The 17,833-nt window shown below is 44.9% G+C and overlaps 2 protein-coding genes across 6 annotated transcripts in view; one reads left to right on the plus strand and one right to left on the minus strand.

The window, feature by feature from the left end:
* The window catches only part of CA10 (carbonic anhydrase 10 (inactive)), a 492,279-nt gene that overhangs the window by 473,407 nt on the left and 1,039 nt on the right, over nt 1-17,833 (plus strand). For all 3 annotated transcript variants that reach the window (XM_060646444.3, XM_060646443.3, XM_060646442.3), the window contains exons 8-9: nt 13,272-13,426; nt 15,305-15,479. In XM_060646444.3, the coding sequence (XP_060502427.1) occupies nt 13,272-13,426; nt 15,305-15,479 (330 nt within the window). The remainder of the gene's footprint in view (nt 1-13,271; nt 13,427-15,304; nt 15,480-17,833) is intronic.
* Nucleotides 13,433-17,833, minus strand: part of LOC132687857 (uncharacterized) — a 139,047-nt gene continuing 134,646 nt past the window's right edge. For all 3 annotated transcript variants that reach the window (XR_013552012.2, XR_013552011.2, XM_078437327.2), the window contains one exon: nt 13,433-14,843. The gene's annotated coding sequence lies outside the window, so the exon portion shown is untranslated. The remainder of the gene's footprint in view (nt 14,844-17,833) is intronic.

The raw sequence follows: 17,833 nt of genomic DNA on the forward strand, positions 1-17,833 counted from the left end.
AGTGGGGGTGACGAATGAACTTGGAGAATCACAGTACCCCTAGATGGACATCACCTGGAAGAATGAGTTGTCTCCAAAACCTACCCGCCCTTCCTCACCAGAGCCCCTATGGAGTCCTCTCTCAGTATACACTCAAGTTACTCATCTAAGGAAGGCGTTTCTATTTTGTGTGCAAAGAGCACATTTTATAACTGCCCATAAAATATTATTAGTCTTTTAACTTTTTTTGATTAAAAAAGCATGAAAATTAAATACAATGTTTTCAAATAATCTTGAATTTGCAGTTTAGAGACCGTGAAAAGCCATGAAATCACACATTAAGCCCCAACACACAATCTAACAGATTGCCAGCTGCAGAGTCACTCATTAGTGGGACTTTCCTCCCCCAACCCACCCCCAGCACAGGTCTGATTAATATTAAGTGATGTGGCTGCTGTCGAAAATGAAACCCTCCACGGGGGTCTGAGCTACAGAAAGGTGGCCTTCCTCAGGAACTGGTACCAATCCTTGTGCAAACAAGGGGCTGGAGAGCCAGGGGGACAGATCTTGTCAGAACCAATGACAGATGGCCCTTTTGTGGGTAAGGGAAACTTCAGCTTCATCTGTTTTGAATGAGGCATCCCTGCTGACTGCCGCCCCATCAGCTCCGTGGGGATTGAGAAGGAAGACTTTGACAATAGCTGAAGTGGATCACAATGTGAAAACCCAAGACCTTCATTCAGTTGTTCACTCACTCCACAAATATTTACTGAGTGGATCCTAGGTGCCACAAGATAGATCAACAGGACGTGTTTTCTGTCCACAGGGTCCTCACTCTAGGTCGGGAGACAGACATACGGTAGTGCATTATAGAGATTTATGTAACAAACATAATGCAAAAAAAAAAAAAACTGGAGAGAACTCTTTGGGATCATGGAAAAACTGCCTAGAATACATGGCACGGGTGCACAAAGCAGGTGCCTTTAAAATAAGGACTGAATCAATGAATAACTTTGCTGGAGAAAGAGAGATGTGGGAAAGGGGGGGAGGGGAGAGAAGAAAAGAGGGAGGAAGGAAGGAAGCAAGGGAGGAAAAAGAGGAAGAGGGAGGGAAGGAAGGAAGGAGGGGGGGATGGCAGAAAGGAAAAAGAGGGAAGGAGGGAGGACATTCCAAGCACAGAGGGCCACATCCAAAGCAAGAAGAGCATTACAAGGACTGTGAAGGGTTCAGAGAAAGGAACTCTGCCTTCATCAGCTGTCCATTGCAGCGCCCACAATAAACATGGGTTAGGCTTGAATTAATAGAGGAATGAGTGGCCCCTGCAGTGTTAGTGACAGGGGCAGAGAGAGTGACAGGAGAGGTCATTTGGGTCCAGATATCGAAGGGTCTTGATGCCAGGCTGAGGAGTTTCTGCAGAAGACTGATTTGCATAAACGCCCTCACCCCTAGAAATGCAAATGGAAGAGAGTGGGAGCACCCCCTTCTCCTTCTGTCCCTCATAATCTATCTGTCACGGCGAAGGGAAGAGAAAGGGAATGAAAGCAAGATAAAGAGACCCCACATGGGGAGAGGTAACTGCTTTTGGCCCCATAATCACAGGTATTTGTGCTCTTACACTCTGGGCAATAATGGAGGCATTCCCAGTAGCACCTTTATCAGGCGCCACAGGGATAATGATGGCCCTACCAGTGGGAACGACCTCGACGCTGCTATGTGCAGGACACTGTGGCCAAAAGGGATTGATTTGCTCAGCAGGAGAGCGCCAGCACTCTTCCATCCGCTAAACTCTCTGACGCAGCCAGCCTGTGGAAAGTTGGCCTGGTAGCAAGTGGGGGATGTTCTGAAGCAGGAATCATTTACTAGGAAGCAGGCAGTGGGTGGGAAACACAAGCCTGGAAGCCTCCCCAGAGGCTCTGGAGACGTGCTAGCATCAGCCGCTGAGTTCCAGTGGAGACACCACCACCTGATCAGGGACATCTATCAGGCTACCCTGCTTCTGTACTTCTAAGTAAGATTGAAAGAAATCAAACCCTTCCCCCACTGCCACCCAACCACACTCCCCAGGGACACATGACCCCGACCCACACCCACTCTCCCAACCAGCCCATTCTTCTGCTGCTACTCAAAATGACACCCCAGCATAACTTCAACTTGCCCCACTCACTTAGACATGGTACGCACTCCACAATGTGCTGAGTATCAGGAGTAGGGAAGCGACACTGAGTACCTTCAACATTTCAGGCTCTGTGCTAGTAGCTTTCATGCAACACCTTACCTAGTGTTCCCAAAGTACCCACCTTCAAAGTGGGTATGATTTGCTATCCCAGTGTACATATGAGGTAACCAAGGCCCAGGAAGTGAAGCGATTTGACAAGGACATACATCTAGTAAGTGATTGTGTATGTCAGCAACTTCTGCATAACAAACAAACATTCAACAAGCAGCATTGATATTTCCTGCTGCAGCTTGAGTGGCTTGGCTGTCACTTCTCTGGGATCAGGAAGATACCCATGGCAAGTACTTCTGATGGTGGAGGTCAGAAATGTGTGATGTTACTTATGGTGTAGGCTTGAAACTCACACACTGTCACTTCTATCCAGTTTTAACTGGCCAAAGAAAGAGACATGGCCAAGCCCAACCTCAGAATCCTCCCATGGAGGTGGGGATGGGAAGGGAGTGAACATTCCCTGAACAGTAATCTGGTCCTCCATAGTGAAGGAGCAAGGATTCAAACATAGGTCCTCCTAAGAACTTTTCTATACCCTCATCTTCCCATCATGCTTCCTCTCTAGGGATAGAGAAAAACCTTACCTCTGAGGTCTTAGAACTAGTTGTAAGGCTGATCCTTTCACATTGCATAAAACTCATCAGCATGTTTTTTTCTTAATTCTAACTTTGGTTCTATGTCAAGAGTCATCTCCTCGCATTTTGCATTTGTTTCCACTTGGAAGGGACATACACTAGCCACAGAACTTGTGGGCACACTGAAAGTTCAGGTGATGGGCATTGAAGAGGGCACCTATTGGGATGAGCACTGGGTGTTGTATGGAAACCAATCTGACAATGAATTTCATATTAAAAAAAAAAAAGAAAGAAAGTTCAGGTTCATTCCATCCTAAGCTCTCTGCAACTCTTGCCTATGCCTTGGCATGGGACCACTAATGGAAATCAGCATCATCCAGAAGGACACAGCAGCACTGCCATCATTGGCAAACAGAGTAACCAGAGAAGGCATAGACATTTGTTCCAGATGGGGGTCAATCTTCCCCATCATTCTTTCTCTTGGAGGCCATTGTTAGGAGAAATCAGTCTAAGACTTGGAGCAGTGACACCATCTGCTGATAAGGATCACTCTGGTCACTTCATTGGAAGGAGACAGTAGAGGAGCAAAGGTCAACATTGGGAGATAATTTTCAACAATCCAAGTGACTTGACAATGTCAATAGTAATCCCAGGCCAATGTGGATGGGGTGGTGAGAAATGCTTGGGTATATTTTGAAGGAAGAACCACAAGATTTCTTGATAGATCAGATTTGTGATATGAGGGAAAAGCGAGGAATCAAAGATGACTGTAAGGCTTTTAGCCTGAGCAACTGAAGAGAGGACACTCTCATCAGTGGAGATGGGGAAGACTGAGATGAAGCATATTCGTGGGTGGGGAAAGGAATCAGAATTTTCTAATGTGTTAAGCTTGAGATGTCTATTGGGCATCCAAGAAGAGGTGTGGAGTGGGCAGTTAGATATGAGTCTGGATTTCAGGAGAGAGAACTGAAGATATAAATGTGGAAGTCATTGGGATCCAGATGGCATTTAAACCTGGGTGAAATCATGAGTGAGAATAAATAGAGAAGAGAGGCGGGACATGTCCTCGTTTTTGAAAGAGCAGCTCAAATCCCCATGACTTAGGATTGCAAATCATTTCTAAAGATATCTTTTAAATCCCACCCTGGAAGAGGCTCTTGTGTGTCTGTCTCATCAACTAGCTAAAGAGGTGCAGGTGAGTGGGAGCAAGCATGGAAGCACAGGGTGCAGTCACCACAAAATGGCAACTATTTGCTTGAGTTGGTCATAGATCAGAGGACTCAGAAAAAAGGAATTGTGCAAAGTAATTCTATTGAGCCAGTTAAGAAAATCAATGCCAGGGAATAGGTAAAAGACAACCAGAAGGAGAATCTTACCAAAAGGACTAGAAATTTTGGAAGCCAGATACCATGGTGGTGAAACCACCATACTTAGAGAAAGTAACGTGCTCTTGTGAAGAGAGAGAGAACTGAGCAGACCTGGGCTCCTGTCTCTACCACTTCCTTGGCTGTGCGACTTCAGGCAGTTTTCATAACATCTCCGAAATTACGATTTCCTCGTCAGTAAAAGGAGGATAGTCAGACTGATATTGAGAGGGTTGGGTGAGGATTAAGCAAGGTAGTCTGTTGCCTAGACAATGACTGGTGTAAACTAGCTATATTATTTTGTGTGGTCCTAAATTGTCCAAAGGACGAGTGGGAGAAAGATCACTATGAAGCCAAATAAAAACTATATTCACAGTGAATACAGTGCTGGGCACACAATACGGCTTACTTTAAGTGAAGGACAGCTCCTGTATATGAAGCCATGCAGTGGGTGGTAATGGCCTAGTGACGTTCTACTTTCCTTGGAAGCTTAGATTTCATATGTCTGAGCAAATCTTAGAAAACACTCTCACAAACCCAGGCCAACAATGGAAAAGACCAGTCTGACTTAATTTCAGGCTGAATTTAGAAGGTCTTCTAAAGAAAATCCATTTTATTAAAGTGAAATTCCCCTTCAATAGATTGAAGGTCAAGACCGGAATCATGACATTGAAAAATGGATTTTCTGAATGGATTTTCTGGAGGAGATATCAGTAATTTACGCGAAGTATTTTAATTTTTTAATGTAGTATCGTGTAAGAATGCCAATATCCCTCCATTTTTCTTGTGTTAATTAATTAGCAGCCCCAATTACATAAAAGGTAACATTCTTATCATTTTAGTATCCACCTGACTTCATCAAGCTGGCGTTATTTTTTTAAAAGCGATTTTATGATATTTTCAAGGGTGAAACCAGTAAACTAATGGAGTGCAAAGAGCCTTCTTAAATTGAGAACAGGGAGTAGTTATTAGAACATTACGTATAAATGAAGGCTTTCTTCCGATGTCCTAGGACAGAGTATCATTTGGATAGCTTCATTCTCTCTCACATAGTCCATTCATTTCATAGATTGTAAATACAGTACTGAACTTCAACCCATTATGAATCCAAAAGATCACAGATTCCAAACTTTAACAGTTCTGGCTGTTGTCCTAATATATTTCCTCCAAGGAAATAAAGACACACAACCAAAGGCATTTAGAGGAGAGATTTTAAACATGGTGATTTGACGCACAGTACGAGCCCCTTAAAACACTGTTTTCAGTCTTTCCTGCTTACAACTTTGCTTTGGTCCCCTACCCTGACCCCGGCTAAAAGATGAATGCATAGGAAAGGAGAGACCAACTTGTGACTGCCTCATACCTCTCAGCTCCTTGGGAAGTGTTCCAGGCACCCGCTCCTCAGAGGGACGCAGTGGTAAATGTGATGAAATATCACCAGGGAGTTTAAGCATATTGCTCCTGGTGCCTCTCTCTATGCTTAATTGAACTTGTACTTTCATTTCAAAAGAATGGCTTTGGAGATGTTGTCACAGAATGAGAAATGCAGCACGCTGCTTGCCATGTTGCAATCTAAGCAGTAACTCAGGGAAGTGAGGCACAGAAAAGGAGGGGCTTACCTCCATGAATCCAATTCTTAGAGGCCCTGTTTTTCACTGATTGTTTGTATAAAACAAAAAATCATATGACTTTATTCTTTAGTAATTGCCTTTTTTCATTTCACTTGGATTTGCCGCAGATTATGAGAGGAAATGTCATTCCATGTGAGAAAATTGCCAAATAGTTCCTTATTGATCAGAAGCAAGCCCAGGATCGATCTCTGGAACCACCATGCCTTTTTCTCATTGGCGTCATTCTCTTTGAATGGGAACTTCATAAGCAGGGACCGGGTGATGTTAAATCTCTCAGTGATCCACATAAGTAAACACGACACATTTAATAGAGGCTGCTGTTGGAGCTCAGATGAAGGGAACGATTCCCCCACTAAGCAGTCCTGGGTGTGTCATCATCATACATTTTACTTATAAAAATAAGTAAGAAAAAGTCAGCTTGAGAATTGTATCCATGACCAAGAACTCAGTAGAAGATGAATCACAGATTCAGCAAGGGCATGTCATAAAATTAAAAAGCACAGCTTTTGACTTCTCCAGTCATTTGAAAGAATAAAATCGGGCTATGAACCGCATGTAACTATTCTATACCTATTGAGTATCCAAGGGGTCTTCCGGTACTATAAAGATATAGCCGACACATGAGCTACTGAGGGTAAATTTGTTTGGGTAAACTTGTTTATGTTTATCCCACCAAATACACCAAGCAAGTCTCCTTGGGGAAAAAAGAAGCTGTAAAAATGTAGCCTGGGGTTCTCAAACTCTATTCCCTGAAAGATGGAACCCTGACTTAAAGGCAGCCTGAGGCAGAGTGATAATTCATGAGGACAAACATTACATGTTAAATGCATGCCAATTTCAGCAATGTAAATACAGGGTATAGACGTGTTTGGTGTAGAAACACGGTAATGCCAGCTGAAGACTGGCACCGGTCTCTCGCCCTGATATCTTGGGGTGTGATATATATGGGAGTAGTAGTGAGCAGTACGTATTTAAGCTAATGGTACGAACTGGAGCCTCAGAGATTTTTCTCCATCATCTGACAAATGATATTTCCTCTTCTTCCTTTAGTTTCTGCCCAGCATCATTACCAGGTGGAGCTGCTGGGCAGAAACCGTTTTTGCTGATTCATCCCATCAGTGTTTGTTGAGCACCCACTATGTGGTGGACCTCATGCTGAAGCCTGGGGATTCAGAGGTAAAAGACAGAAGCCCTTCTCCAAAGGCTCACAGGGTAGTGGGGACGTTTAAATAGTAAGTTATTCTTGGCAAGCAGAGTCAGCAAATATGGTGGAAAATGAACCACTAACCCAGCTGGGGAGAGTCAGGAGACCTCAGGGAGGTCAAGCGTGGTTATCCCGGGGAAGTAGTCATCCTGGGTGAGGAAGCGGGATTGCCATCAATGCTACCCAGTACAGCATGTGCCAAGTACAAATCTTCCTCGACTTACCATGGGACTGTGTTCAGTAAACCCATCATAAGTTGAAAATATCCCAAGTCAAAAATGCCACTAGGGGCACCTGGGTGTCTCAGTCGGTTGAGTGTCCGACTTCAGCTCAGATCATGATCACTCAGTCCATGAGTTCAAGCCCCACATCAGGCTCTGTGCTGACAGCTCGCAGCCTGGAGTCTGCTTCAGATTCTGTGTCTCCCTCTCTCTCTCTGCCCCTCCCCCACTCATTCTCTCTCTCTCTCTGTCTCTCTCTCTCTCTCTCTCTCAAAAATAAATAAACATTGGGGCGCCTGGGTGGCTCAGTCAGTTAAGTGGCTGACTTCAGCTCAAGTCATGATCTCACAGTTTGTGAGCTCCAGCCCCGAATCGTGCTCTGTGCTGATGGCTCAGAGCCTGGAGCCTGCTTCAGATTCTGTGTCTCCCTCTCTGTCTCTGCCCCTCCCCCATTCATGCTCTGTCTCTCTCTCTCTCTCTCTCTCTGTCTGTCAAAAATAAATAAACATTGGGGCGCCTGGGTGGCTCAGTCGGTTAAGCGGCCGACTTCGGCTCAGGTCATGATCTCGCGGTCCGTGAGTTCAAGCCCCGTGTTGGGCTCTGTGCTGACAGCTCAGAGCCTGGAGCCTGTTTCAGATTCTGTGTCTCCCTCTCTCTCTGACCTCCCCCGTTCATGCTCTGTCTCTCTGTCTCAAAAATAAATAAACGTTAAAAAAAATTAAAAATAAATAAACATTAAAAAAAATTTTTTAAATGCCGCTAATACACCCCACCTACCCACCATCATCGCTTAGCCTCGCTGACCTTAAACATGTCCAGAATACTCACATTAGCCCACAGTTGGGCAAAATCATCTGACACAAAGCCTATTTTATAATGAAGTGTTGATTATCCCATGTAATTTATTGAATACTGCACTGAAAGTGGAGAACGGAATATAAACGGTTGTATCTGGGTACAGAATGGTTGGCGGTTACCATTCTGGGTACAGAATGGTTGTTTACATAACCTCGTGATGGAGAGGCTGACTAGGAGCTTCAGCTCGCTGCCCGGCATCATGGGAGAGGATCATACTGTATATTGCTGGCCTGGGAAAAGATCCAAATGGACAATTTGAAGTATGGTTTCTACTGGATGAGTATTACTTTCACGCCATTACAAAGCTGAAGAATCGTAAATTGACCCATCCAAAGTTAGAGACCATCTGTACTCGAAAAGCATGATCTTATTCTTCAAACAACTCTGAGGCAAGTACTCGGTCTCAGTTAGTCTGGGCTGCTATCATAAACTACCACAGACAGGTGGCTTACAAACAGATTTACTTCTGACAGCTCCAGAGGCTGGAATTCCAAGATCAAGATGCCAGCCAGCATGGTTGGATTCTGGCGAGGACCCTGTCTTGGGTTGCAGAAATTTTGTTGCATCTTCACATGGAAGAAGGGGTGAGAGCGTTCTCTGGAGTCCCTTTAATAAGGGCGCTAATCCCATTCATGAGGGCCCCATCCTCATGATCTAATTATCTCCCCAAAGCCCTGCCTCCTAATACTGTCACATTAGGGGCTAGGACTTCAAGATACGAATTTGGGGGGGACACACACATTCAGTCCATTGGTTACCCCAACCATCTGCATACTATAGATGTGAAAACTGAGGCTGGAGTGGTTACCTGCACATCCAAGGCCACACAGAAGGTGAGCAGTGATGTCAGCACTCCCCAAGACAGGTCTGAGTCCAGTCCTCACAGGCTTCACACTCAGTCTTCCCAACTTCTGTGGTGTGAGGAAATAAAAAGGGCAAAAGGTGGAGCACCTGGAGGGCTCAGACAGTAGAGGGTGTGACTCTGATCTCGGGGTTTTGAGTTCAAGCCCCACGTTGGGTTTGGGCTTACTTGAAAATAAAATCTTTATTTCAAAAAGGTCAAAAGGTGAAGGATGAATATTAGCAAGATTCGTGGAAAGAAAGCAGCAAAGGGGGAGCAGGGCAGAGTGGAAGCACCCACAAGCTGACTGAGTTCTCTCACAGAGTGTTGCATCTCTCAGGGATGTGGGCGAAGAGGAACCTCCTGGCAGGACCCCAGCAGGTGGAGTTGGGATACGGGCATGCCAGTGTTTTGGAAGCACACTGTTACCCTACTGTGTGGGTTAAATTCACTAACAGGGCGTCTTGCTCCTAGCCTGCCCCCCCCCCACCACCACCCACACACACCGACACTTTCCTCCAACATGGATGCAACACAGAGCCTGGTGACAGTTTCAGAGAAACATAAATGTTCTTTTTCTTATTTCCAGCCGTGCCTGCAATGCTACTCATTCTGCTGCCTCCTTCCTTCCCTCCTCTCCACCGCCCCAAATAAAATAAAATACAATAATAGCAGCACGCTAGAGTACCCAATATGCTCTGCGTGCAAGCTTGGTTAAACAAATCGCATTGACCTTTAATAAAGATGTGCCGAATGCTTCCTTCTCTCATTCAGTATGTTAATCTTCAGGCCAAACCGCCATCAGAGCAAGCATCATTAAGTGCAGATCTGATCTTGCCACTCCCCTGCTGTAAACCCTTCAGTGCCTCCACATTGCCTACAGGATGAAGCCCAAACTCCCAATAGTGCAGAGAAGGACCCCCCGGGTGTGGCCTGTGCCAGCGGCCAACTTCATCTTGCACAACACCCCTCCCTCCCTCTGCACCTGACCAGCACTCCAGCCCTCTTCCAAGGGGAGTCTCTCTCTCTCCATCCTCAGTTCTTTCCCTACAGTGCCGTTGACACTCACCCCACTGGCAGCTACACTGATTACCTCCTGTCATTCAAAATGCAGTTCGGGTCAGGTCCTCCATTAATACTCTCCCGAGTCCCACCCCTAGGCAGAACTGACAACCTCTCAGTGGACACAGTACAGATATATGTCACTGTCTCTGTGGCTCCTTGCTACATTCACTTAATTACATCCTGCTCACCTACACTTAGCTTAGTGCTTGACATACATTAGGGGCTTAAGAAACAGTGAGAGCCAAATAATGGATATTCAACAGAAGCTTACTGTGTTGAGGCCTGATCTGACTCTCAAGGACCATCACATTGGCATGTGCTCTGGACACTATGGCTTTATTAGAGAAGCATCTGACCATACAGGGCAGGGTACAGACCCAGTCCAGCCATACTCCAATCATTGCACCTCTCCGGGCTTGTCCTGATTCCTTCATGTTTGGACAGGAAGGTAGATACATTTAAATGGAAATTGAAAGAAAGTCCTTTCTCCTAGGGTCAGTCTCCAAATCCAGCTTGGCCTCTCTGTCTGTCTTATGGTCATTTTGTGGACAAAGCTCTAGAGATGTTCAATTCCCCCCATCAGGGCAGTCAGAGCATTTGGGGAAGGAGGGGGGAAATGGTGGTTTTATTTACATCATTCCAAACCACTGAATCAGTTGATTTGTTCTTAATTCAGTTGACGAGGGAAGGAGCACTGAAGTTCAAGTTCCCTTGACAGAGATGACTCTTTCTTATCAGAGAAACTTGAGTGAGAAATTTCTGGAGATGCAGAAGGTAGGGGGCCTCTGCCCAGGAAAATGGATTAGCATCCTTGATGCTCTCAGGATCAGAAGGTAGGAACAGGCCTGACCAAGGTGCGCTCACCACCATCTGATAGAAGAGCCCACATGTATTTATTTTGCCATTTGTTGTCTGTCTCCTCAATAAAATGAGGGTGGTCGGGGCGCCTGGGTGGCGCAGTCGGTTAAGCGTCCGACTTCAGCCAGGTCACGATCTCGCGGTCCGTGAGTTCGAGCCCCGCGTCGGGCTCTGGGCTGATGGCTCGGAGCCTGGAGCTTGCTTCCGATTCTGTGTCTCCCTCTCTCTCTGCCCCTCCCCCGTTCATGCTCTGTCTCTCTCTGTCCCAAAAATAAATAAAAAACGTTGAAAAAAAATTTAAAAAAAAAATAAAATAAAATAAAATAAAATAAAATGAGGGTGGGCACTGTCTCCTCAATAAAATGAGGGTGGACACTGCATCTATCTTGTTGACTGCTCTATCCCCAGACCCTAACCCTATGCCTGGCACAAAGAGGTGCTTAGTGAACATTTGTTGAGTGAATGAATGAATTTGGTCTGGAAGTCAGGAGAGCTGGCTTCCAGTTCCCACTCTGAAGTCACCAGCAAGCTCTGTGACCTTAGGCATGTTACTGTGCCTCTCTGATCTTAAGCTTCTTGTCAATGAGGAGTTATTATCCGCCTGACCAGTTTTACAGGTCACTGTGAGTTTCCAGCTGAATATGAAAGTCCTTTTTTTAGCATTATATGTGCACAGTACTAAACCTGAGAGATGATGTCGACTATTGAAGAGTTAGTCCTTTTCCACTGGGCATTAGAAACGTGGATGAGAGGATCTAGGAGGACTGGAGGAACCAGGCTCATCCCTCCACCTGCCAGGCACTGGGTTCCTGTCGTGCATTCTCTGGGCCTCCTGGACTGGCCACAGTGGTGGACACTTATGATAAACTGGGAATGCAAGACCCCTGGATACTTAGATCTGGAATCACCAGGATAGAGAGGGCAGTGGAAGCCATGAATGTAAATGGTCTTCTCACTGTAGAGTGAGGGGGGGAAAAAGCCTTGGACATGTCCCCCAATAAATGTCAACACAGAGAAGCAGGTGGAAAATCAGGAGCCAGCAACAGAACCTGAGAAGGAATGACCAAAAAAAATAGGAATACCAAGCATGGCATTTTGGAAGCCAGGAGAAGAAAGTAAGAGTGCACGGAAAGAAGGGGAGGGATCATAGAGGATAGGAGTGAGAGAGGCTCATTGGAATTCGTGGATATTTGAAAACTTCAGTACATTCAGTGTTTACAAAGTACAACCAGTGTGTTGAATTTAAAAATCAGAATGAAACAAACCGAAACAGCAACTGTTTTTAGTTGATCGAGGTGCTTATTATCCTCTTGTTTTCTCTCTTTTTTCCATATAGTCTGATATATACTTATGTCACTTTTATAATTGAAAAAGCATATTTAATACTAAAACACATATGAGTGTGACTACCTCAAATACGTGTAAAAAGAGAAAAGGCTATGTACATGGGCCCGATAGAGAGGAGATCCACAAAAATGAAATCCATTGTTGAACTTAACTGTTGAATCTCATGGTAGGATCTGGCCTGATTTGCTTTTCTTTCTAAAAGTGTTTTCTTAACGTCCTTTTAATTGAGCAATGTAAACAAATAAGAATGGTGACCAGGCAATGTTTCAATAGGTCCTGAAGCCTTTAATTGTATATTTCATTATGACTATAATGCTATGGGTCTAGGTCTCAGGGGCCATCACCACGGACTTGGTTCTTTCCTGTGTCCTTGTAGTGACCACATTTCTGTTCGCCAGTATTCATTGCCCCCATCCTGCTGGAGAAATGTGCTTCTTTGAATCCCCGTTGTCAACCTTGACCATATTACTTCTTGGGCTGCCAAAGTGTGAGCAGAAGTGACATGTGTCCCTTCTAGGATGGAAGTTTTAAGAGACAACATATGCTTCATCATGCTTGCTTTCTATCATTGCTACTCACAAGCGTCTTAAATGGCAGCTGCTCTATGGGCCCGAGTCCCTGAGTGTGAACGGCAGTGACATGGAGGCAGCTCCCAGCCAACATGTACACAAGCAAGAAATAAACCTTTGTTGCTTAAAATAACTGAGATTCACGGGGCGCCTGGGTGGCTCAGTCAGTTGAGTGTCCAACTTTGGCTCGGGTCATGATCTCATCATTCGTAGGTTTGAGCCCTGCGTCAGGCTCTGTGCTGATAGCTCAGAGCCTGGAGCCTGCTTCAGATTCTGTGTCTCCCTCTCTCTCTGCCCCTCCCCTGCTCATGCTCTGTCTCTCTCTGTCTTGAAAATAAATAAAACATTACAAAATTTAAAAATAACTGAGATTGGGGGGGTGGGGGCAGGAAGCCGTTCATTACTATAGCCTGTCCTAACAGATACGGTCTTCTGGAGTCTGAAAAGAAAAAGAAAAAAAAAAACAATTATCAGCAATATCACACTTTCTCAAGAAACCTAACTCTTAAATCTTTCTTATTTTCTTCTCTAGATGATGCATATTTACTACAGGGACTTAATATAGAGGAACTATATCCAGAGACCTCTAGTTTCATTACTTATGATGGGTCGATGACTATCCCACCCTGCTATGAGACAGCAAGTTGGATAATAATGAACAAACCTGTGTACATAACCAGGATGCAGGTGAGCTTTTCCGGGGTCTTTTAGCTCATGGGGAAGACGGTATAAAGACCGACTGGGTTTGTGGAGCGCCTGTTCTATCAGTTTGCTAGGACTGCTTCAATGAAGCATCATAGACTTGGTGGCTTACACAACAGAAATGTACTGCCTCACAGCTCTGGAAGCTGTAAATCCAAGATGATGGTGTCAGCAGGGTTGATCCATTCCAAGGGATGTAAGGAAGAAACTGTTCCGCACCTGTCCTTCAGGTGGGCTGCTGGCAATCTCTGGTGCTCCTTGGCTTGTAGAAGCATTGCCCGCTCTGCCTTCATCTTTACATAGCATTCTTCCTCTGTGTCTCTGTCCAAATCCCCTTTTCTATAAGGCCACCAGTCATAATGAATCAGGGCCCACGTTATGACCTTAGCTAATTACATCTGTAATGACCCCATTTCCAAATAAAGTCACATTCTGAGGTGCTGGGGTTAGGACTTCAATTTATGAATTCTGGGGGTACACAATTGAAATCACCACACCTGTGTTTGAAGAACCAGCCTCTGAAAAGGCTTAGCGTGAACTAATTATAGATAGAACCATCCCACCTGTCTGAATGAGAAAAGAGAGCAGGGTTCCCAAAGTGTGACAGCTGTGATGTTCAGACAGCAAGTGAGCAAAATGGATATGTCGAAATATGTTTGAAAAAGCTGGATTTAAAAAAAAAAGTTAAATAGATTTTCTTATTGGGAAACTTCTCAGGGCCTTTAAATTGATAATACATGTGTCTGTCTCCAAGGGAAGGCACGGGATGTTTAGCATTTCACGAACCTATTTGAATGTGGGATTTTTTAGAGCACCTCACCGGACTAGCATTCCTCTGAACTGCACGAGAACCAGTGGCCACCTGGTGCCAGCTTTGCTAATGGCTCAACTGTGTGCTTCTAAAGCTGTCACCCCCACTTATGTGAAGGGACTACTCCTCCTCTTTATAACGAGGGGGGGTAAATTACATCTGTTCGAGTTTGGACTTCTCTGATGGTGAGTGTCTATAAAAACTCAAAAGGAAGATAGATGAGCAAAGGAAGTAGAATCCAATCTCCTTATCCAGTCTCCTTGACAGAATATGTTCTCACAAGCCAACAGTCTGAACCATTTGAAGGCTCTGATCCTATCTGTAGTGATTGGGATTCTTTAGGTGACAAGGCACCCCCTCCAGATGACTTAAACTTAGGGAAAAGGATGTATTCAAGAGATATGGGGGCATCTCATGGAAGTTGAGATCAGAAATTGCTGTCAGGAATTCACGAGAAGTCCATCCTCCCTGTTCTTCTCTGCTCCTTGTTGCACATATGCTTTATTCTTCTTTTCTGTTGGAGACTCTTCCTTTGCTTCACAGTCCTGGGGTGGAACATGGTAGAAAATGCTCCAGTCCAGCCACCTGGTCCTGATAATCACAGAAAATGAACCAGATTGATCCAGCGTAATGTAGTTCTGACCCTGGGACCAATCACTACCGTTTGGCTAATACCCATGTGGGGGAATGATTCCCTGAATTAGTGAAAGTTATCAAACCATGAGGTGTCAGAGGAAAAAAAAGGACACTGGAGAACAACTAGATAGATTTCCTCCTTTGACAGAGAGTGTATTTGAGGATAAGAGAGAGCAAAAGGACTTGTTCAGAGCCATGTATGACCTAGTCAGATAGAAGCAAGGCTCACTCCATGCACGGAGGCATCAGTGGGCCTGCAGCACAACTGAATCCATGAAACAAGGGTCTCTGCAGGGCTCACACGCCCTCTCCCAGGCAGCCAGTACCACCAGGCGTGGCCACAGTCTACGCGGTCCTCCTTTTTCCCTAGTGCATTTAGGAGAATGGGTCGGACTCAGCTGTGTCTCTCTCCACAGATGCATTCCTTACGCCTGCTCAGCCAGAATCAGCCATCTCAGATCTTTCTGAGCATGAGTGACAACTTCAGGCCTGTGCAGCCGCTCAATAACCGCTGCATCCGCACCAACATCAACTTCAGTTTACAGGGGAAGGACTGTCCAAACAACCGAGCCCAGAAGCTTCAGTATAGAGGTGGGTGCAGTGGCTCCGAGGGCAGTCGACCCCAGCCAGAGCTCAGCCATCTTGTTTAGGCTGGCTCTTAAAGGCCTGGTGTTAGCTCCCAATATAAGAACCATGATTACAAATGACGATGAGACCACCACCTTCCATTTGTATCGTGTTTTCCTGTTGGTAAAACCTATATATCATTAGAGATAGAGATTAGAGAGAGAGAGAGAGAAAGAGAGAGAGAGAGAGAGAAAGAGGTAGAGATAGAGAGAGATATTAGAGATAGCAATAGAGTTAGGGATAGGGATAGAGATAGGGAAAGAAAAAGAAAGAAAGAGAAAGGAAAGATAGAGATAGAGAGGTGAGGCAGGGGCACCGGGGGTGGGGGGAATGCTCAAACCTTCAAATCCCTTCTGGTTCAAGCAAGACAGCATTAAAAAAAAAAAAAAAAAAAAAAAAAGGAAAGAAGGAAGGAAGAAAGTGTTATCGGAGCCCAAGTTAGGACAGCTGCCAGGTATATACAATCTTCACAAAGAAGAGAGTGCTCCCATGAAGGAACATTTGGTGTAGGGTTATATGCATTTTTTATATAAATAGTTACAAGTCATTACACTAAGGACATTTCCCAAAATTGCAGACCTTATCTCAAGCTTCTAGAATCTACAGCGCCATATCACTTTAAACTTACGGGAACCAGGGAGGTTTTTCTCCTTTTTCTATTTCTTTCAGTTTTTACTTAAATTCCAGTTAGTTAACCTATAGTGTAATATTAGTTTCTGGTATATGGCATAGTGATTCAACACTTCCATACGTCACCCTGTGCTCATCACAACAAGTGCACTCCTTAATCCCTGTCACCTATTTCACCCATCCCCCCACTTACCCCCTCCCCCCGTGGTAACCATCAGTTTGCTCTCTGTAGTTAAGGGTCTGTTTCCTGGTTTGCACCCCCCTCTCTTTTTCCCTTTGCTTGTTTGTTTTGTTTCTTAAATTCCACATATGAGTGACATCATATGGTGTTTGTCTTTCTCTGACTGATTTTGCTTAGCCATAAGACAACGTTTTTATTGCCATTTTACCAAGGGCCCAGCAAGGCTGATTTTCCAGTGTTATTTGTTAGAACAGGACAGCTAGAAGCCTTCAAGTTTTTAGCTATGTGCACGGTGGTCTCCACCCACCTTTCTCCCAAAAGGCAAGCAAATGTTCTGGATGCCAGGCCAATGGGATCCAACGAGGAACTATGTGTGAGCACATCGTTTTCCAGTGCTGTGTTTCTAGAAGTGACTATTATCCCAACTAAAGAGGACATTTAAGATGACTCCTGCCTCCTATAACCCTGTTGTCCATATCCAGCTCCCTCTCTTCCCTTATGCATGCTCAGTAACTGTCAGCCGTTGTGGTAAACCCTCAACATGGAAAGGAAGATGGAGACAGAAGAAAGTCATGCAGATGCCTTCAGCAGGGAATCCACACACCTGAGCTCCAGGCCTGGTTCTGTCACTACCAAGCCATGTAAACCCAACAGTCATTTCCCCCAGGGCCTGGCTTTTTTCATGACAGTCCCTATACCATCTACTTCATGACTTGTGAGGAGCAAATGAGAGCCTGGGTGGGGAAGCCCTTTGTAGCAATAACGTGCTGCCCAAATATGGGAGCTACAGATGTTATCAGGCAGCTTTTAGAAGCAGCTACCACTGCTGCCCCGAGGTCCCCCACTTGAGCTCTCCTGCTTCCCCCACATTTCCCTCTTTTTTCTCTGTCAGATATATGCAGAGTGTCCAAACTACAATTTTCTGTTCCCTTCTAGCCAGAACTACCAGAAAAATACTCAACTCATTCATTGAACGTTCCCTTTATTCAACACCTAGTTGTTGTGCACCTACTAGGTGCCAGGCACATACTTAGCTAGGTGATGGGAATACAGTGGTGAGGAAGACAGATATGACCCATGCAGAGCTTACAGTCTGGAGCAGGGATCACAAACTTTTTCTGTAAAGGGCCAGCTGTTAAATACTTTGGGCTTTTGAGTCATATGGTCTCTGCTACACTCTTATGTTGTAGTGTGAAAGCAGCCATAGACATTATGTAAATTAGTGGGTGTGGCCATGTTCCAATAAAACTTTATTTACAAAAACAGATCACAGGCTGTATTTGGCCCATGGGCTGTCATTTGCCCACCCCTGGTCTAGAACACTGCCATCCACTAGAGCTTTCTGTGACTATGGAAATGTTCTATATCTACATTGTTCAGTATGGTCTCGACTAGCCACACGTGGCTGTCAAACATTTGAAGCGTGGCTAGTATGGTGATGCACACTAAATTTTTAGTTTTATTTCATTTTAATTAATTTTAATTAATGTTAGCTACGTGTGAGTGG

The sequence above is a fragment of the Panthera onca genome, chromosome E1 (assembly GCF_046562875.1).
Source record: "Panthera onca isolate mPanOnc1 chromosome E1, mPanOnc1 haplotype 2, whole genome shotgun sequence".
NCBI classification, from domain to species: domain Eukaryota; kingdom Metazoa; phylum Chordata; class Mammalia; order Carnivora; family Felidae; genus Panthera; species Panthera onca.